The sequence below is a fragment of the Poecilia reticulata genome, chromosome 5 (assembly GCF_904066995.2).
Source record: "Poecilia reticulata chromosome 5, P_reticulata-male-v2, whole genome shotgun sequence".
Lineage (NCBI taxonomy): Eukaryota > Metazoa > Chordata > Actinopteri > Cyprinodontiformes > Poeciliidae > Poecilia > Poecilia reticulata.
In genome coordinates this window covers 14002711-14024259 of record NC_088834.1, presented here as the reverse complement: position 1 = coordinate 14024259, position 21549 = coordinate 14002711, and the positions used below count along the sequence as shown (strand labels likewise).

The following is a 21549-nucleotide window of genomic DNA, read 5'->3' as shown; positions in this document are numbered from 1 at the left end:
TGTCAGTGACTATAGTTACATATTAAATTATAAGGATTACCTTGAAATGACATGGAGTTCCTATCTAGAGTTACAGTATTTTCATGTTGATCAGCAATGAAGAACACTGAGGAAGTTATTTAAATAGCTTTATAAATAGGTGACTTTCTGATAACCCAGGTCACAAAGCTGAAATAATCTCAAAACTAGTTTGTTGAATGTAACCATTTCTGGCATATTTAATAAGGTCAAAAATGTATGAAGTGTTTCCAATATCTGGCTGAATGTTGAATTTGAGTAATGGTATGTTCATGTGTTTTACACTTGATCCTTTTCTGGATGTGCCTAATAAAGTGGCAGGCACGTTATAAACAACAACAGACGGTATGTGGTTATAGTCATACTATAGAAAATCCTTGCTCTGAGGTTTTTGTTCAAATGAAAATGCGTAAATTAAGAAGGCCAGCGTCGGCCATAAAATGTCCAAATTTAAATGAGTAAGGTCATTTGTTCCTTACTTCCTTTAGTGAAAACTAATAAAATACGAGATAAGCGTGATGAATTCTGACTTAATCCCCTGTTTGGGTTCGGTGAAACATTCCCCATTGATTTAAACTCTTCTCGCTGTTGTGTGCCGACATTAGTAGTAAGGGACAGCCGTCTGATCGATGCTTCCTGCTTGAAGGCTCCGCGGAGCTGCTGCATCTCATCATCCAACATGGCTGGCCAGGAAGATCCCGTACAGAGAGAGATTCATCAAGATTGGGCAAATCGAGAGTACATAGAAGTGATTACTAGCAGCATTAAGAAAATTGCTGACTTCCTCAACTCGTTTGGTAAGATTTCAGCTAACGAAGTCTTGAATGTGAACATCCTAGAGTATAAAATTTGATTGAAAAGATCAGGTTGGCTAGTTGAGCTAGCTATGTAGCTTCTGCTAGCAATCATGTTGATGCTGGCCACTCCCAGCTAGCTGTTAGCTTCCAGCTTCCTGTTTTCTTTGGACATTTTAAAGCAAATTTGGTAGATAAAATACTATCTACATAAGGTTAAGAAGAAATTTAATTTAAAAATTACGCAGGTAGGGTAGCGTAACAGCGCAATGTTTTCTAAACAGGTTCTACAGGTTTAGTCGGCCGTGTTTACTGAGCGAACAGCTGATGGCTGGAGCTGTACAAATTACAATAACAGGTCGTTTTAGTCTAGAAATCGTGTTACGTGCACAACTTATTCCAGATAAATATATTATGAAGACTAAACAACTTAAGTCTAGATGTCCTGTCCTGCATTTTGCATTGGGCTTAGTGATGTTTGGATATAGTAAGGACACTTGATGACAAATAGAGGAGTTTAATCCACCCTTTAATCATCTTTGTGGGAACATGAACACCTCTAAACATGCAGGACAGCAGCTCTTGGGGATTATGCTTTGTAAATGAACAGGATTGTGATAACATTAAAATTGACAGACAGATGTCTGCATCTTAAGCATAATAATAACCCTAACGTCGTATTTCATTAAAACCCTTACAGATATGTCTTGTCGGTCTCGTCTGGCCACCCTCAACGAAAAGCTAACAGCGTTGGAGAGAAGGATTGAATACATAGAGGCAAGAGTAAGTATAGGAATCAGATGGACTTTATGCTTGGCTGACTCCAAGTGATCTAACCATTAAACTAAACTGTTTCTTGATACAGGTGACCAAAGGAGAGACCCTGACCTAGATCTCATCATGGGAATTCCTAACATCTTCAAACTACTTCCCCACCCTCCACCCTGAAGCGTTTTGGACTAAATGTGCTGGACTCCACCATCCTTATTGGGGGATCATGTGGACCATTTTTTATATTGCTGAAAGTTTGTGTTGTTTTTATCTCATGACACATTTGTATACAATATATGAGTCTGTTTGACACAAACATCATTATTTGTTTAAAAAATTAAGGTCAATTAAGTATTGGTTTCAACAGATCTTGGGGCTTAGTGATGTTTTTCGCTGTAAGCATTATGTGTACAGTGTCATTACCCAAATCAGAAATGAATGGGGGAAAAAAAAGGGGAACATTCTTGTGTGCCAAGTTGAACAAGTAATTGTGTAGTCACCTTAATTGAAAACCTGCCTGTACATTAACTGTTTAGTGTTGATGAAACTTTAAAGACTGTAATAAATTATGAACAGTTGTTATGTTTCATCTCTGTTTAGCCATATACAGCTTAAACATAAATATGTGAAATTCATCAAGGAGACTTTTGGAGAACTCAAATGGATAAAACAGTCCGAAGTGGGCATCATCTACAACTCTTAAAAGATGCACAGTTGAACAAAGCATTCAGTTATATTCGACAAATGATTTGCAGCATTAACCATTTATATGACTAGTGCTCTAATGCTACAGCACAGTACAGATAGCTACCACATACAGAGTTTAGATCCATTAATAAGTGCATTCAACTTGAACTTCACAGGATGGTTGCTGATTCTGAAGTCAGCATTTATTAGTCGCTTTCCTGTTTAGCACACAGCTAAGCTGTGGACTATCTTTGATACACTAGTTTGAAAATTCTAAATACATACAATGGTGAAAGTTTTTTGTTTTATACTTTACACATATTTAAGAAAACACTTTGTGTGAAAACTGTATTCATTTATTTGGGAAAAAAACCCTCCTATTATTAAAAACATGATATCTTTATTCCAGACACATAAGAAGGTGGTGAAACAAACATTCAATTTGTGAATAACAAATTAATCAAATACTTTTTCTTATCTGGTATTACAATACATTGACTATCTTGACAATTTCACTTTATAACAGGTCAGTACTGAACAGTACTAATCTACAGCAATGGGGATTTTAGGAAATAGATTTATTCCACACAAACATCAGATTCTGTACAAGAACCTTGTGCTTGGGAAATCTTTTATTTTGTTAGTGAAAACTAAAAAAAAGGTCTAAATTTAACACTTCTTGTCTTGGACTACCATATGTCCACCTGGCGGTGTGAATGTGTGAAACATCAGTTGTGTACATCATTCCAGATGTCTTTGTTCACTACCTTACTTGTCTCTATGAAGGTTTATTCTGTTGGGCTTACTGTGTATTACTTAATGTGTAAATTATGTAATTGAACTTTTTTTAAAAAGTAGTATCATCTAGAGGTAAAAGTAGAGAAAATGATTCACTAATGAAAATAAAACACAGTTTAAGCCTTTCATTCAGTTGATGGGTCTAACTGGTTTGGTTAGACCACATTCCATAGAATATATATATATATATATATATATATATATATATATATATATATGCGGCAGTAACATTCTTAATAAAGGTACCCATGAACATTGTAAAATTCGGTGGCTATAAAAGGTCACAAACATTCTTCTGTAAATATTGCATAATAGTAAGGCTCTCGCAAAATGGCGCCGTGTTCACGTATACTTTTCCCGCAGTTTTGACTTGCAGGCAAAATCCAAAGCGCAACCCACTGGAACAAAGTCGCTTGACTCGGAATGAAACATGTAAATCCGGTTTTAATGCTCTCTAAAATCGTGTATTGAATTAAATCCCGACTTAATGTAAGTCACAAAATTATGGCAGTTTTAAAACTGATATTCTGATTATAATGACTGCCTGCGAGACTGTGCCAGGGAATAATAAACCCCTCTATTGTACATGCTGCCCCAGTGCATCTTGGGATAAAGAAGGTTCCATCGTCGTCTGTGTCGTCAGCAGCCTTTCGACGTGAAATGAGTTTTGTTTCTTGTAATTTTTTGAATGTTTCTGCGATTAAGTAATTATTAAAAGAGCGTCGTTGTAAAGAAATATACGTCGGTGAGTTGTTTTGATGCGAGGGTCGAAAATAGAGCAATTTTCTGTACTGGGTGGCGTCGTTGTTTTTTGTCCTTTTCCAACAAATATTCGGGCTCCATGTTGTGTTTTTCCATGGTTTCCCTGCGTTCATTTGACTTGGAAACAAATGCGTTTGTGAATGAATGTGTTTTAAATTAAATAAATATCTATCCAGGTTGTGGGAAGGGAACAATGAGTAAACTTCAGATTCTTTCTTTCTTTCCTCTAGATTTTGCAGGAGTGAAGAGTCCGTTGAGAAAATGGGTGCTGATAAGAGGTAAGTCTAAACAGAATGCGCTTCTTCTGTTAACGTGGTATTAAAACATAAGATGGGATTCAGTGTTTGTATTCTAGAGAACGACCGTTCACGATAAGCTCAATTGTAAAATGTTGTCGAGGTTACATCAATAGTAAAGCGGAAAAAGGTACGTCCTTGTTCTTGCAGCGAAGGGCGTCAATTCTAACATTATTACTTAGTAAGGAAATTATTTTTGATATGCTAGGTCAGCCAAGATATATTTCGTCTCATTATCTGAAATGGATTTATTTTTTTTAAATCTCCTTCAGCAAGGAGATTGGCCTCTTTAATGTCGAGGCCAAGTTTGAAAATAATTGTTAAATGTTAAAGTGCATGCAAATATTGGTCAGAAATTAAAAGATGTGCACTATTATTATTCTTAAAACCTGTGTTACTGATGTTGTAGGGATTAATTGTTTTCCACCAATCACCAGCCACCACCAAAATCGAGTTGAATGTAAAAAATGCCGGAAGTACCAGATGCCATAGAACACCCATATATTGAGCTACTTTGTTAGGTGTAAACTCAGTATTTACATCCAGTCAGATAATGCAAGAGTCTTTATGCACCCTATGCAAAAAGGTTAAATGTGGTTGCATAACCCTGCAAAGACGAGCCTGCTGCTCCTGGTCTTTGATAAATCACAGGTCAAGCTGACAATATCCACACAAAAATTACGTTTATCAAAGAAGAGGAAATGAGTGTGGTCGACATATAGCTATACACACAATGTGTGTTAAACATGTTTTAGTCTAAAGTGCAAGCATGTTAAAGAACTGTTTTGGGTTAAGGGGGAAATAGTTTGCTCTAAGCAGTGACAGTGACTGTGCTTACATTGTTTTGAATGATTGTTGTTCCCCATAAGCCTGAGCCAAGCTCTCGATAAAAGCAGTTCCTTCCTGGGGCCTGTCGGTAAACTGCAGCTGGGGCGGTTCAGGTTTTCTGAAGTCAGAGCGAGGGTTTTGTGTCGGTGGAAACATAAAAGAACATAAACTTATAGTCACGTAGATTGTTTGTAATGATGTTTTTCTCCGCTGTCTTACAGGATCAGTCGGACTGAGCGTAGTGGTCGATACGGTTCAGAGCAGTCCCGTGATGATCCAGACTGGCGAGACCGACGGGACAGAGACCAAGAGCGTGATCACAACTCTAGGCGCTGGAGTGAGGAGAGGCGTGATCGTTATGATGGAGACCGCAGAGGAGCACGAGACAGCCCTGAGGTATGAGCTCAAATATCTGCACATTTGTGTACTTATTTTTGGTTGCTGATATTAAACTTTAATGCTTTGTTTTGAAGCAGAGAGAGAGGAAACGGCGGAACAGTGATAGATCAGAAGATGGTTATCACTCAGACGGTGACTATCAAGAGCAGGATTACAGACGAGAACCGGGAGATGACAGGAAGAGTAAAACCATCATGCTTGGGGGGTTGTCTTCTCACACTACTGAGGAGGATGTAAGTGATTTTGAATATCAGTTTTCCATATTTAGTTTGAGAAAATTATTTTTTATTAAGATACAGTGAATCCTAATGTAAATTGTACTTTTTTTTTTGTATAATTTAGATTCGTTTTGCCATTGACCAACTGGAGGGACCCCAGCCCATAGATGTCAGACTGATGAAAAAGAGAACAGGTGAGAACCAGAGGAACCCCGGACCCTTAACTCCCCACCCCCAGGCTTTGACCATAGGGCCAATCTGCTTCCATTCAGACCCATTTTCCCATAGCACATAGGAGAGAGTTGTGTGAAACAAACAGATGTAAAACTTTAATGCAAGTCTTACTGTTTCAGTACTTTGTGGATCGGTTCAAGGTAAGTAAGTACGGCATTACTAGTTATTGAAGTCAGTTGACTGACCCACTCTAAGAGTGTGGTATTCAGCAGGATTTCTTGCTATGGTAAAACTCCTAAGGAGTGGCCTTTTGTGTACCAAACTTGGCCTGGGTCGTGAAGCAGTTTGTGGAAGACTTTGAATAATATGCCCATGGACTCTTAACTAACACACCTCCCGTCTATATTTGAATGCTGTCTCTAGGTATAAGCCGTGGTTTCGCCTTCGTGGACTTTTATCACTTGCAAGATGCTACCAGATGGATGGAGACCAATCAGGTTGCTTCACAATCGCCAAGTCTAGTTTTAATCTTGGGGATCTGGAGAATTGACTCTAAAGGCAACCAGAATGTGTTGAATATGAAGTGTGGAAACTGTAGGAAAATAACTCATAGAATGAATACCACACATCAAAACAGTTTGACTTAAATATAACCAGAGATGTCTATTTGTTTTTGATCTGAAACCTTCTTACATTAACAAAGTGTTTAGTTTTACTATTAGCATTGATACTAAACAGCAGACACATTTTGTGTGCTCTGTATTTAAGATTATGAGCACACCTTTTTGTTTTTTGTCCTTCAAATTTCGGTGTCCATTTGATGACTTAAGTGTTATCTTTTTTTACGCCCTAGTCCTCAGTAGATGGGAATTTTAAATGTTTTCATTTTTTTATGGAAAAGCTCATGTTTTTTTTTTTTTTTTTTTCCTTTTTCTGTCTTTTTTTTAAGCTGTCAGCTGTGTCTATTAGGATCACATTATACATTCTGCTCCAGCCTAGTCTGGGCACGCGGGTCCCAAACACCTAAAGAAACTTCTTTACATCATGCTCACTTATACATCATGTGCCTGTCTTTAACTCAAAGGCTGTCTGTTGGGGGTCCCTCTCCCCATTCTCTCCCTTCCAACACTGCTTGCCCCAATTGATTAGATATTAGTCCACCATGAACTCTTGAGTGATTTTTGTTTCCTCTTTCAGAAACTTCTGGTCATCCAAGGCAAAGTTGTGGACATGCACTACAGTCACCCTAGGAACAAGTATGAAGACTGGCTCTGCAACACTGTAAGTAAACCCCTGATTTTTACCATTGTTCAGTCCAATCCAAAGCTTAAGTTGTGTCTCAGGTTGGTTTAGCATCAAAGTAGACCTCTTTTTGTCTGCGGCAGCTCTGTTCTGGGCTTTAGTAGCTGTTATTAATAAAAATGATTTGAACGGTTACTTGCAGTGTGGCCTGTACAATTTCCGGAGGCGATTGAAGTGCTTCAGGTGTGGAGCAGCTAAAGCTGGTAAGTAGTTGAATCAGCAAGAGGCCAACCACTGCAGACATCCGCACAGCCTGGGCTCAGAGTGTTTAGGTTTAGCACAACATTTGTTACAGTAACTGTACAATCTTAAAAAGTATTTTCACTTTTAAATTGGGTTTAGACACTGAACCATGGTAAGCAAGAAGGGAAGTCCAATGTTTCCAAGTAATCCCTGAAGTATTAGTATTAGCTCCCTTCAATTTTTGACCCTCATGGTGTAATTTATACTTTTTGAGGCTGAAAACATCAGGTTTTTAGCACTTACTTTTTTATTTTTTGTATGTTATTTTAAATCATCATTAAAGGTTATGTTAATGTTGTTTTTATTTCTGTGATTCTCCTAACAGATGGTGAAGCAGGCAATGCTGCTGGGCTCCCTGAACTTCAGCCCACTGGTGATTTCTATGGAGACAGTAAGAGCTCTTGTTCTTCCAGATCCAAAAGCTAAAACGATTATCCACGATTGGCTTTTCTTAAAGTGAATCCTTGTCGTCTTTTACAGCAATCATCTTGAGAAACATTGCTCCTCTGACCACGGTGGACGCCATTTTGACAGCGCTGGCGCCATACGCCAATTTGTCAGCCAATAACATTCGCCTTATTAAGGACAAGCAAACGGGCCAGAACAGAGGCTTTGCTTTTGTTCAGCTGTCCTCCCCTCTGGTAAAACAACCTTGGATACATATCAAATTATTTATCAACACAAATCACAACCCAGTGGTCTAAAAGTACCATTTTAAATTTGATATCAACTTTTTGCAGGAAGCTTCCCAGCTGCTAACCATCTTACAAGGTTTGCAACCTCCACTGAAACTGGATGGGAAAACAATCGGGGTGGATTATGCTAAGAGTGCTAGAAAGTGAGTCATCTCTGTAAAGCATTAAAAGGCATTTAGTTGTATTTATTGAACCACCACTTTTGTTGAGCATAAAGTAATTTAATCTTTTGTCTCAACTAGGGACCTCTTATTGCCTGATGGGAATCGTGTCAGTGCTTTTTCTGTGGCCAGCACAGCCATTGCAGCAGCACAGTGGTCATCAGCTCAGGTTGGCCCATTTTTCTCAGAGTGCCTTGTTTTTATTTTTTCTGCAGCTGTTGGGATCACACATTAATGATCTATTTTCCACCTTCCAGCCACAGCAGAGCTCAGACGGGATGTCAGAGTATGCCTGCCTGCAGGAAGGTTACGCTCCTCTGTCACAGGTTAGTTCAACAAAGTGCATTCAGTGCCAAATGTTTGGAGTAAAAATACACTTATAAATGTAGAAAAGAGTTTATTTGTAGGCTTCTAAGACTAGTGGGAAGGTCATATTTTAAGTTGTACATTAACATTTGCTTTGGATGTTTTACAGGACTACCAGACATATTATCATCAAGGAACAGCAGCCAGTACTTGTCAGGGAAATGGAATCCTAGGAGGTAAATTGCCTTTTTTTCACATTAGATCATATAAATGTGTAATGTTTTAACTTTTGTCTTAATTGTAATATTCCACTTTTTCACCATTGAATCCGTTACTTTATGTAGGACAGGACTATTTAACTAAACTCTTCAAAAGCTGCTGTCCTGCATACTTTAAATATGTTGTTTTAATTCAGCTGATTCAAATGGATGAATGTTCTCGGCATGTTATGAAGTTTTGCAGAGGTGTGGAAGTAAACATTTGTTTCAGCTGTGGTGGAACAGGGACACATTTAAAACTTGCAGGACAACTTCTTGTGTACACATACCACAGCAACACTCTACTGCTCTACTTCACTTTAAAGCTTTAGCGACTCAGAATGCTGTAATGATTGGATTTTCTTTGTGGTTTTAGCTGCTCCGGGTGTAAAGCTGGTTCCTGCTGCCGTTGTGATATCACAGAGTCCACAAGTCTACCAACCACATATCATTGCGCCACCTGCTGTACAGGTATTACCATCGGTTGTAATGATTTACATGAAGTTGAAAAACAATATCAACCTCTAATAAAAACATCTAAACTAATTCCAGGCGTTGCCTCTTGCCCAGCAACTGGATGCAAAACCTCAGCCAGGACTTGCAGCTGTTGAATCTGTAGCTCTGCCTGCTTTGGCTGTAGCTGCTGCCCAGGTTAATGGAGCCAGTGCAATACCAGCTGCTGGACCGGCGGCGGAGTCTGCCAGTGGTACGGACAAATGTGTTGCTTTAATATACTTTTTTTTTTTTTTTTTGTAATGGATACAATCTGACTGTTTGATTTTACTTTTTAAAACTGCAATTTCAGGAAAAATTGAGCTACTTTAAATAGGTTTTGGTAGGTTTCAATTGATCTAGCTTTTTCTAGCAGATGGAGGCACGATTAGAGTTAAATGGATGACCTGCCAATGCAAACTTAACCTGATTCTGACTTTATTCTTTGAAGTATTGATAAAACAGGATAGTCAGCTATTTATAATATTTGTTTATAGCCGTCCTACTTTGAATATTCATGATAGGAACCGAGATGATGTCACACTGTGTGATAAAGCAGCTGATGGAAAACAGGGTTTTACTATCATGAAACACAAAACAAATGTTTCACATCTTATCAATTAGTTCCGGTAGCGACCCAGTCTTATCTGTCTGAGCCCCATTTAACAACAGAAATGTTTTAAGGTGTTGTAGAAAACATAGCTTCCTATGAGTACCTTCTCTGACTTATTGCCTCAGTGATACTGAAGATACTAAGTCCACTATTCACCAGTGTACTTGGTGAACTTTTTCTGATGACTCTTTTAACTTCTAGGACTTTTTGTTAGTGTCTTATACAGCAGTAATAACCTAAATATCCTAAATCGGTACTATCATAACTTTTTAATGTGCCTACCAGGATTCTGTTAACAAGTATTAACTTGATGTTTCCATAATCAACAGGTTCTCTTCCTGATACATCTACCTATCAATATGATGAGTCCTCTGGCTATTATTACGACCCTCAGACTGGCCTCTACTACGACCCAAATTCACAAGTAAGTAACACAAAGTCCTTAATATCACCCAGTTTGGTTGGAGAGATCGTAATGTTTTGATTCTGTACATCACTGCTTTATGTTGCAGTATTATTACAACACTCAGACTCAGCAGTACCTGTACTGGGATAGTGAGAAACAGGCATATGTACCGGCCTCTGGCAACATAAACACTGGGCAGAATGATAAAACAGCAAATGGCTCAGCGGGAGGCAACAAGGAGCCTAAAGAAAAAAAAGAGAAACCAAAGAGCAAGACTGCACAGCAGGTATTTTTGTAAATCCCACCTTAAGGCACTTTATCTGTTCTGTTTAGCTTTATCTGTTTTATCACTGTTTTTTTTTTTTTTTTTTAACTTTGATTTTTCAATATTTCAGATTGCTAAAGACATGGAACGGTGGGCTAAAAGTCTCAATAAGCAGAAAGAAAACTTCAAAAGTAGCTTTCAGCCCATCAGTCAAGAAGAGAGGAAGGAGGCAGCAGCAGCTGATGCTGGATACACATTGTTTGAGAAGAAGGTATTTCATAAGATTCAACAAGTTAACATCCTAGTGGGTAATATTTGACAAATTTAGATAAACGTGTTGAATGACTCTTCAGCAGGCAGGTCTAGACAGACTCATGCAAGAGGTTGCGAGGTGCGCTGAAGAGGAAGCACTTCCTATAAGCTCTGCCAGTTCTTCTAAGGTATTTCCTCTTTCTGGAGTTTCATTAGGTGTGGCGTCCGAGTTATTATCTGGTTTTTATAGGACATTCTCTCTGTGTGTGTGGGTTAGTGTGGCCTGGTGGCAGCCTACAGTGGAGACAGTGACCCTGAGGAAGGAGTCGCAGGAGGAGAATCCGATGGCGGTGACCTGAGTCTGGACAAACTGACAGACTGGAAGAAGATGGCCTGTCTGCTGTGTAGGAGACAGTTCCCCAACAAAGAGGGTTTAGTGAGACACCAGCAGCTCTCTGACCTTCACAAGGTACCACCCTAACTTACTGACTTCTGACTGATTTGTTTCAAATTTCAACAGTCCAACTAAAAAAAAGAATTTCTGTTTTCTCTTAGAAAAACCTTGAAGTTCTTCGCAGATCTAAAATGAGTGAAGCAGAGCTGGAAGAGTTGGAAAGGAAAGAAACAGAGGTTTGAGCATACACTCATATACTTGGTTATATTCATCTTACTTTGACCTTTTTTTAAAATTTGAAATATATATTTTTTTGGCATCAGCAAAAATACAGGGACAGAGCAGCTGAGAGAAGAGAAAAATACGGCATTCCAGAACCACCAGTGCCTAAAAAGAAGAAATTCAACCAGCCAGCACCAGTTGTGTAAGAGCATTGTGTATTTTAAGACACAAATTGTACTTTTTTTTTTCTTCTGTTTTACTATACAAATGTAATATTTGTTTTTTTTTACCTGTGCAGAAACTATGAGCAGCCCACTAAAGATGGCCTTACCAGTGATAATATTGGGAACAAGATGCTGCAGGCGATGGGCTGGAAGGAGGGGAAAGGTCTTGGTCGCAACCAGCAGGGCATCACCGCTCCGATCGAGGTATACGCCGTAAACCTGGAGATGACGGGCTCCGTCTGGCTGAGCAGCATTAATTACTGTAAACGTGCTAATGCCTGTCCTTTTCCTCTGCAGGCACAGTTGAGAACTAAAGGAGCTGGACTTGGCACCAAGGGAACCAACTACACCCTGTCTGCTTCAGATACATACAAAGACGCAGTCCGGAAAGCAATGTTTGCCCGCTTCACAGAATTGGAATGAGTCGTTTTCTAACTTGATCGCGTTGGTGTGATCTGTGAAATATCAGCTAAACTATCGCAGAGGAGAAAACGGACTCCTGTTGAATAAATCCACTCTGTATGACACTCTGTATAAATAATGGTTTACTTTCTGTCACAAAATGGACCACCAGAGATTTGTTAAAGTTACCTGAGGTTGTAAAGGATCTAATTTATAAATTGTACATATGCATAATGAGTCTTCTTTGTTGTTTTACATTGCAGTTTTTTTTTTTTTAATTTGATTTAAGTTTGTCTTTGCATGACTGTACAGTTTATACGAGATCTTGTCAAATGTAAAGAAAATAAAAGATGAGATTAAAGTTGGGATCATTACATAAGACTGAGTCTTGTTGTAATGACAGGTCAGCTGAAAGTTGGTGCAAAGTTAAATTTCAGTAATTCAATTCAGACAGTGAACCTAATATGCATGTTAAGATTCATTACTACTGATAATTTAAGACTTATTTTAATGTAGATTATAGGTGATAAACTCAAGTTCTGTTCATCAAATTAGAGTAAGACCCATGGAAAGGGATTTTCAACACAACTCGTATTGTGGCTGACGTTGAATGGGAGACTGCTTTGACATTTATTCAGCGGATACTCTGAGTCGCTCTTCACAAATGAGCTAAGATGCTATGTTATTGCTGAAGAAACAGTACCTGCAGTGATCTATAAGCATTACAAAAGTTACGTGGAAGAAAAATGTTTGGATGAAAAAATGCTAAGTTTTACTTTTCATTTGGAGATCAAGGGTCCAGATTCTTGAGGAATTAAATGTAAGATGTGCACTTCATGCCCTGACTTTAGATAATATATGGATTATTGTCAAGGATGAGAGCAGATCCATCAGTTCAGATGTGCTGAAATATCGAAACTAAGTAGGGTTCCTCAACATATCAGTTATGTGATCAAACACATAATCTGCTCTGTATTTGTAAATTACATTCCAAATGAAATACATTAAAATTTAAGATTATAATCTGACAAGCAAAAAAAAAAAAAGGTACTGTAATAAACTAGTGTGTTGTCCTTTCCCCTTATTTGTAAAGTCTGTCCAAATGCTGTGCTCTGAAGGAGGAAAAGGAAAACCTGTGGACATGCTCTCTCTGAACCGATTCCTTTTGCTATCTGTCCAGTTCATTCAGTTCATACCAGCTCAAACAAGCTTAAAGAATGGGAAGAACAAATATAGGTTCAGCACTTCACACATTTCACAGAACATCCAACAATTTTATGCTTAGCACGGATTGACATGTAAGTTTTAGAGAAAGACCTTTTTTTAAAAAATAAAAAGACAAAAAGAAGCAGATTAAAGGGAAAAGTCAAGACGTGTCACATGTTTCCGACTCTACAAACGAAGCAGGACGAGTGACTGGAAGTCAGAGGTGATAAGATAACATTTGTGAGGAATGTGTGATTTGTATATTTCAGCCTGTTTAAGGAGAACAACTACATAAACTGTTTTGTTTCAGAGGACCAAGAGTTCAGTCCAGTCATTTAGCATGGAAATAACCCTGATGAGTTTTTGTGTGTTTATTTAAAATTTGTAAATTTGGAATGGTTAAATATTTTTCATGGTTTTAATTGTTTCAGTTGTGAGCATGAGAAAAAGAAACATTTGGAAGCGGTACCCACAGAGATTTACATAAATTCAGATGAATTTATGGAAGATTCTTTTGTGAGTTGTTTTCTGATTTTGCTTTATTTTATGAAATTCTGTTTAATCCAAATGTTTGTATACTTTACATCTGAATCTTTAAATAATTATAGCATATTATATGCATTTTTAATGACTTTATTGGTATATATTTTTGATAGTCCGATACAAATATTTGACAACTCTTAAATTATTGTAGCATTCTACGTTTGGCCTTCCATACAAAATTGACCCCTAGAGGCCGCTAAAAGCAAAGTTTGTTTTAGACAGGTGACTTCAGATTCTATTCTGTTTTGAGAATATCAGTGATTTCATTTTGATTCCTGGAGGCAAAATAAATAAATAAATAAATAAAATTGCAATGTTGTGTTTTATTGTGTAGTTGCCAAACATGAAATTTGTTCCCAATTTTCTCGCCAGTCCTGTTTTCCTGAATCGGTAAATAATTTGACAGAATTACCCATCAGTTGTTCAGCAATGACTTTGCCGAGGAAAAACCCGTCAACATTGAGAAAACTGCAAAAAATAATGCCAGATCACTCACTGGCAGCACAGAACTGGCAACTTTTTCATACTGTTTCTTAGTGCGCTTTATGCGCCCTGTCACCCGAACAGAAATGGGTTCTGCTTTAGGCATGGTAGTAAAGGTGCAAAAGTGTGAGTTGCTCAATGCGCACTGCAGAGCCACTGTTATCTTGGTTCATTTATGCTACAGAATGCTATCAGCAGCCACAGGTTCCCTTCCTTCCAAAAGTGTTGAAACCTTATACCTCCCAGCGGATTCACAGGCGCAGTGGGTGGGATGGAGAGAGGGCGGGGGTGAGCTGGGTGCGGGGTGCGGGGTGCGCACACAGGAGGCGGACCTACGTTGCGACCCCCACAGCTCTGGCTGAGGATGATTTTACGATGCCGACCATTTCCCCAAGCACATTTTGTCGCCACAGCGTAGCAGAGACACGGTCAGTCAAGTAAAAAAAGAAACGCACGTAACCAGGCAGATATCAAACACAGAAAAAACGGAGAGGTTCCCAGGAAAGGAAACAGCGCTGCCCCATTGTAATATCTCCGAACATCAGTGGAATTGGGCTGAAATCTCCAGGACAAGTGCGTTTGGTAAGAGTCGACAAATCTTATTTTTAAGTTTCTTATAAAGGGGAACATTACTAAACTCTGTGGTATTATAACGAACTGGTTTTATTTTATATTTAAGGATTGTTATGAGTTTTTTTTTTAAAAACACACAGATATCTGTCAGTCATAAGTGGAAGAGGAAGAGTAAAATTAATAGAAATATATGTGAAAACTCAAATGTGTTATTGTTGGATGGCGAAGTGGCTGCACCAACTTGTAGTTTAATGTCGGAGGTGATAAAAAAAAAGGACATAAATTGCTCCCTCTTCTTAGGGAGCGCTAACCTCAGGACATGTCAGGAGGACCATGTGGCGCTTTAAGTGACAAACTGGTGGTGTCCATCTTTTGTTCGTGAAGCGTGTTATTCTCCCTGAGCCTTGTGGAGTTTAGTTTACCTTTTCAAACTGCTTAATCTACGTTGCAAAAGTGACATGCCGTGACACACAAACCCGCATTTGCAGCGTGGTAACCTAAATATCCTAGTTTGGGAATTGCTGGACCAGATTTCTGCAGCGCTCTTAAACTTAGTGTCGTGACGTCACTGCCTCACTTCTACGTGAGACATTTTCCAGCTCCGCACCTTTTTGCTTAACCACTTTGTTCCCTTAACTATCGAAGATAATGGGCAATATTGCCGCTAATGGGTGAGGGATGTTCTCCTTTTTTTTCCCCATACACGAGCAAAACAAACACCATTACCAACCAGCAGAGGCCATTTAAAGCTCCTCTTCTTTGTTATTGTAGGCTAAACATAGCCATGTGGAGGAAGAGGGAGAAAGGGAGAGGGCGCCCTGTGTGGGAAGTAGCCTACATAGTGCGCATTTTCACTCATTCCTCTCTGATGTGTTTTTATTGTGTGCCTGGTGATAATGGGAATGAGAGGCTGTTACTCTACAGACATGGTTCTCAAACTGTGGGGGCAAGTCCAGTTCGTGCTATTTTAGCTTTTCCTGTAATGGTTTTGAAACGACGTTTTGACACAAATATTGGCGTTGTAAACATGAACAAAGTAACTATGACATATGCTGCAATGCAAAAGTATTTGCACCCCTTGAACTTTGATGCATTTCTTCACGTTCACATTATGATCAGGGCAATTCTGTAAGATTCTGTTAAGGCTCAGTAGAGTATATGGTTGTTAAGTCTCAGGAAAACAAATGAAGGTGCTGCACCTTTAGTTACTTTGAGTCCACCATCACCAATAGTGGTGATGACCCTATGCTGCAGTCAGACAAACTCCAGCAGCTGCTGCTGGGTCATCACTAGTTTAATGACATGCAAACTACCGGTGATGGAGCCTGGTGCTGCTTCAGATTTCCCAGTCAGAACATTCAGGTTCTTAGCAACAGCACATGTCTCTAAATGTGTACAGCTGGTAGAGAAGTACACCACTAAATACTCACAGCTGTAGTTGGAGCAAAAAATGACAAATAAATCCATACCACACTTTTCAGTTTTTGAAATTTACAACACTTTCAAAATAACATTTAATTTATCTTCCACCTCACAGTTATGTGCTAGCTTGTGTTGGTCTGCCAGCAGGTTAAACTGTGGTTATCTAACCAACAACACGATTTGCCCGATAGCATTTTTAAATGTTAATGTAGAAAGGATGTAAGGGTGTTAAAAAGTCTAATTTTTAAGAGTTTATCTGACTTGATAGCCTTTAGAGAGAATAAAGAAGATATCCACATCCTTGGTGGACCTTCAGCTGGTTGCCTTCTCATGTACCTAATTCAAGCTCGGTCATATTTTTTATCGCGGTCAAACACAAACCATTTTTTCTTATTCACTGAACTTTATTAAAATTAATTGAGACATTTTCTTTTAAGCTTGAAACAGCAGGTGTTTTCACCTTGTGAATAACAATAGCGAATCTCAGAGAATCTTATTGTCACTGTTTATTACATTCTAGCTTAAATTTATTTTACTCTTGCGATTGAGTGTCATTTCAGGGTGCGTCCCTTTTCTACAAGATGACTTGTTTCATATTCAAAAATCGTTTCAGTGTTGCTGCTAGTTTGGTTGTTTGACAGCCTTGGAACGCGGGACCGACTGTTGCAATAACGTGCACGACAGGAAATGAGGTCGGTAACCCCCACCTGCTCCAATGTGGGCCATGACTTGACATCACAGCAAAACTGACGCGGGTAAAACAACCTTATTTGAATACCAAACACATTGCAAAAGATGCTTCAATGCCGTTGGGGATGGAGAAAGAAGGTTTTTTAGTGGTGGGTTGGCCAGAGTTCGAAAAGAACAGATAAACCAATGTGCTGGGCAGTGACCTCGACTCATACAGCGGTCAAAATGGCAGGAAGTGGACAGGTGCACAGTGTGCGGACGTCAATGTTTTATCCAGGCTGGACGCAGCCAGCTGCTCTGCAGTCCCATCGAGGAGATGTGTGGATTTCTGTATCTGAGTCAGCCAAAGTGTTAAGTGTCAGCCACTCCAGGGTTTATTATTATCTTTGTCATGGGGTTCATAATCGGTGAGAGCTGAACGCGACTGTACCGTGTGCTGTTTTAGGTTTGTTTTGGAGTCCTTGAAAGTCATTTTGTAAACACTTTATTATACATAGACTGGTTGTTCTACGCAGTATTGATTTGAGCTTGTTCCTTCTGACTTTGGAAGCTTTCAGTGCTGAAATAGATATTTTTATTCCATATAATATGTTCCAAAACAAGTTAAATCCTCTTCTGACCTGTGACATTGTTGTTTTATGTCTCTTTCAAAGCTACGTTTAGTAGCAGGTACATATTTCTTAATTGAAAAAAAGCACAGGGTAAAGTACGTCAGCGGTGACGGTCAAATATTTGACTAAAACATGACGACCACAGCTTAGAAATCATGTTCCAATAGGTATTTGAGTCACAGCCTCATTCTATGATGACATGTGAATCACAAACACCCACCGAAGGCCAAACATGTGCATGTTTTCAGACAAACATGCAGGCATGTTTGTCCACCACATAACTGCCCTTATTTTTGTTTGTACTGTCTGTACACGTTATTAATATTTCCCTCAGGACTCAGGAAGCAAATTGGATCTGATGTCAGATCGGCGAATCAGACCGATTAAGGCTACATTCTAGCATCAAGCTGTCTCACTGGAAATATTGCGTCCGATAATAGTTGCCAGACTGTTTCAGATTTTGGGTGCACGGATTTATGCCAGACTAAATATTTGGCTGAGGTCTGACAGAGATGTGATCAAGAGTGACGACAGTGATGTGCTGACCCGCTTAAGGCTTTTAGCAGCTGCATTTGGGCCACTTTTAATTGTGATTCTAAGGTTTATTTATTCCAAGTTTTTTTTTTCCTGATCTTTTGGAGAAAAGGGTAGAAGAGTAGCAGATGGACACACTCAGCTCTTAAAGAATGATGCATTTATTCAGCCTTTTTCTGGATTTAATTTACGCTATGAGAATGGAGAGAAGAAACTATCAGCACAAACAAGAGGCAGAAAGAGTAGTTTCATAAGATGACCATCAATACATTTCTTGTTTCGTCTGATAACATTTGAACTCTATGCAGGTGCAATAGGTCATTGAACAAGCTGCATTTTTTGAAAGCCGTTTATTGTCCTGCAATTGATATATTGTGAAATATCAGTGCAAGCAAAGGGTAGTGATAGAGCGCTTAACTTTAAACCAAAGTTAAGCTATATGTGCCGAATTTGAGAGCAAACCCTCATCAAACCTGTGTGCTCCAAGCTTCCTGGAGAGTAATTACTGAGTATCTCCTGCTGCTCTTTTATGCTTTTTCCAGGAGAAAAAAATGTCCTGCCACATTTCAAAAACACTCACAGTTAATTTGAGGTAATTGAGCCTTTATGTAACAGACATGGGTTTTATTTTTAGTAAACATGTATGAGGCCAAAAGACAGTTACAAAACAAGAGTATTGTTTGCATAAATGAATCAGTGTCAGGTGTTACCAAAAATCTCTCTGATGCATGAATTATTTACCACTTCACTTCATGAGTTCTATTGTAAAGTTAAAAAAATAATATGAAGAGATTTTTCATATTTGTTTCTCAAGACTTAATATTTATTTAGTACTAATGCTGATAACTTGTGCGCGACAGGCTGCACAGCTGTGCAAAAAAGACGAAGTTGCTTTTTAAAAACCACCTTTTCTTGCCTGGATACAGACCAAAGCTTTCACCATGGGTAAAATGTAAATGTAAATTTTACATTGTAAACAATGTAAAATTTATTTTTATATTGAATGTTTCAAACATTCTATTTAATAAAATGACAGATTCATATTTAATTCAATCGTATTTAAAGTTATTACCGATACTATTTTTTTTTTCTGAATTTCTGAAGAAACTTTGATATTTATTCACAGTGGAGTTTGAGATTGGACTTAAAATTAAATAGTGTTTATTCAGACGATAATAAAAAATAGTACATGAAAATGTAATACACACATCTCACACATCCCCACTCATGGAATAAACATTGGAAAAGATAGCTTGGAAATTAAAAGTGATCGTGTGGCCAGTTTTGGAGCAAATATGACTCTAATTGAAGTCATAAAAGTGATCATATTTTGCTGATGCCACCTGCGGGATAAAAATATTTTGTAAGGGCAGTCTGAAGGGATTTGGTGGAAACCAGGTTTTTAGGTGGAAGGTCAAATCTGGTCTTCATTTAAACCACTCATTAACTGTATATATCCTGTGTAACAATTCTAACTTCCTTTGAATAGTTTATGCATTAAAAGTGCTAGCTAACTTGGACCAGTACAACCCTTATAAATTGCTATTGTTTAAGTCAGTATGCATCATCATTACATTTAAAGCTCTTAAAGTTTGCGACCTCTAAATCCTTTGCCAACACGAACGTTATCGGAAGCTTGGGAAACATATCGAACCAGTTTTGCTTCCTGTCTGGAGGTCAGTTGGGATGACATCATTTTAACTTTTCGCTGATCAGGTTTGTCTGATTATCTGACTGACTGATAAGGAGTGAGATGCTCAAAGAAGAGAGTCATTTTCATGATAGTCTGTGTCATGAGCCATTGTCATTAAAGCAGACATCAACTGTTTCCACACATCTTTAGCTCATATCGCATTTGAAAAGGGGTACAGCTCACAGTATTGATCATGGAGGAAAAATCCAGAGTCGCATCCACAACAAAAATCCAAATAATACATTGTAATCCAGTTGTAACCATAACCTCTGCTGTGATTTTTCAGAGTTGTGTTAGGTACTGTAGTCGAGCCCAAAGTTAACTATAGCAGATTTAAAGTTAAAGTAACCTTTAAAATCTCAAATGTTTTTGAGCTGAGCAGCCAGAGTTCCAGTATGAATATGATTGAGAATCTTTGGAGGGTAAAAAGGCCTTCAAACCCAAAGATTTTAAACTCATCACCAGAACTGAATCATCAAAATACCTGTGGAAACATGCAAAAAAGATTGTGAGCAATTGGAAGGACTATTTTATTCTTCGGTGCCAATAAAGATTTTTTAACATTCTTTATGAATAAAACAGATTTTTTTTTTCAAATTAGAGACTCCTTTAAATTACTTTGCTGTCTTTTGAGAGATGTCTTCCTCATTTCTAGTCATAAATAATCCTCTTGAAATAAAAAAAGTAAAGACTTCATAAATCTTCTGTCGTGTTCAACAATATGTTGTATATTTAACTTTTGGTTTAGGTTAAAAATGGCACAAATGCGTAGACATTTTTTTCATTTAGCGATTTAGAATAGCGATTTAGAATTACCTTCTATTATGATAGTTTAATTGTGATATTAATAAACTATAAGGTGGTTTTATTTTATATGGTTTTATATAAATGACAAATCTCTGTTTTTGATTCATTTGCATTTTTTGTTGGAAATACTTTTCATCAACATGCATGGATGTTACACATTGATCATTTCTTTCTGTCTGGATTCAAACCTGCACCTTGTTTCCCATTAAAAACAGTGGCATGAATTCCCATGGTTGTGGTCAATGAAAAGTGCTGCCGCTGATAACGCAGGACACGAGGATGTGCTGGTTTGTTTGCGTCAGGCACGTGTTGTAGGATGAGCCAGTGCTGCCAGGTGCACTTGCTTGAACCTTGTTTATCTCATGCCCACGTGCCGATGCGCCACAAACTGCCGCCGTACTCATCGCTGCCTGCTTTTAAAACGACACAAGATTAAGTGGGGACTAGTTAACAGGAATGCTCCTCTGGGAGACTTAATGATAGGGACCCACACTTTGATTAACTGCTGTTCACCCTTCTTCTTGTTCAAACCATTCAAATGTCACGCAGATCCAGTAGCTCTAAATGTGACCTCTAACCTTCATGTCATGACTAGTTGCTCAAGAGAACCGAGTCGAGCTCCAGGAACATTTCAGGTCGTCTTTCTGGCAGTCAGGGAAATATCATACTGTACTTCTCTCAGTGAGGGGGGCAGTATTTGTTCTCATAATTTATGCTTAATACCTTTAAGCTATTAAAACATATTTCTATTGTGCCAAAAAATTATTTGTAAATTTAACATTAACTGAGTGCATTCTCAGATTCACCTTTTTATTGATTTAGCAGTTTTGAATTGTGCTATTTTCACTCAGCATTCAAAACAGTTTGTGGGAATTTGCATTCAAATTTTTGTGGAAATGGCTTGTCTATCAAGGTACACTAAATGATTTAGATGCAGACAATGGACCAGATTTAACTATGTAGGTCTCTATCTAACCAACTTTTATTAAGAAATATTATTCACAGATA

At 38.3% G+C, this 21549-nt stretch overlaps 3 protein-coding genes across 6 annotated transcripts in view; all 3 read left to right on the top strand.

The window, feature by feature from the left end:
* Positions 1–614: 614 nt before the first annotated feature.
* Positions 615–2161, top strand: brk1 (BRICK1 subunit of SCAR/WAVE actin nucleating complex). The gene is made up of 3 exons (XM_008408718.3): positions 615–815; positions 1513–1595; positions 1678–2161. The coding sequence occupies exons 1-3, from the start codon at positions 698–700 to the stop codon at positions 1702–1704; spliced, it is 228 nt and encodes a 75-aa protein (XP_008406940.1). The 5' UTR covers positions 615–697; the 3' UTR covers positions 1705–2161.
* A 1496-nt stretch (positions 2162–3657) lies between these two features.
* On the top strand, positions 3658–12345 carry rbm5 (RNA binding motif protein 5). 3 transcript variants are annotated; one of them, XM_017304971.2, is made up of 25 exons: positions 3658–3813; positions 4061–4108; positions 5176–5350; positions 5431–5586; positions 5696–5765; positions 6169–6242; positions 6943–7026; positions 7190–7250; positions 7616–7681; positions 7771–7931; positions 8031–8128; positions 8228–8315; positions 8404–8472; positions 8622–8688; positions 9086–9180; positions 9262–9415; positions 10144–10238; positions 10327–10506; positions 10616–10756; positions 10839–10925; positions 11015–11206; positions 11293–11367; positions 11455–11555; positions 11652–11781; positions 11875–12345. In XM_017304971.2, exons 2-25 carry the CDS (start codon positions 4092–4094, stop codon positions 11998–12000), a joined length of 2562 nt encoding a protein of 853 aa, XP_017160460.2. In that variant the 5' UTR covers positions 3658–3813; positions 4061–4091; the 3' UTR covers positions 12001–12345. The 3 variants fall into 3 exon arrangements, with proteins under 3 accessions (XP_017160460.2, XP_081463203.1, XP_008406939.2); XM_081607077.1 differs by having other exon boundaries at positions 5428–5586; positions 9280–9415; XM_008408717.3 differs by having other exon boundaries at positions 5428–5586.
* Positions 12346–14563: 2218 nt separating this feature from the next.
* The window catches only part of slc38a3b (solute carrier family 38 member 3b), a 31557-nt gene continuing 24571 nt past the window's right edge, over positions 14564–21549 (top strand). The window contains exon 1 of one of the 2 annotated variants that reach the window (XM_017305017.2): positions 14564–14793. The gene's annotated coding sequence lies outside the window, so the exon portion shown is untranslated. The remainder of the gene's footprint in view (positions 14794–21549) is intronic. The other variant, XM_008408714.3, reaches the window with a different exon arrangement.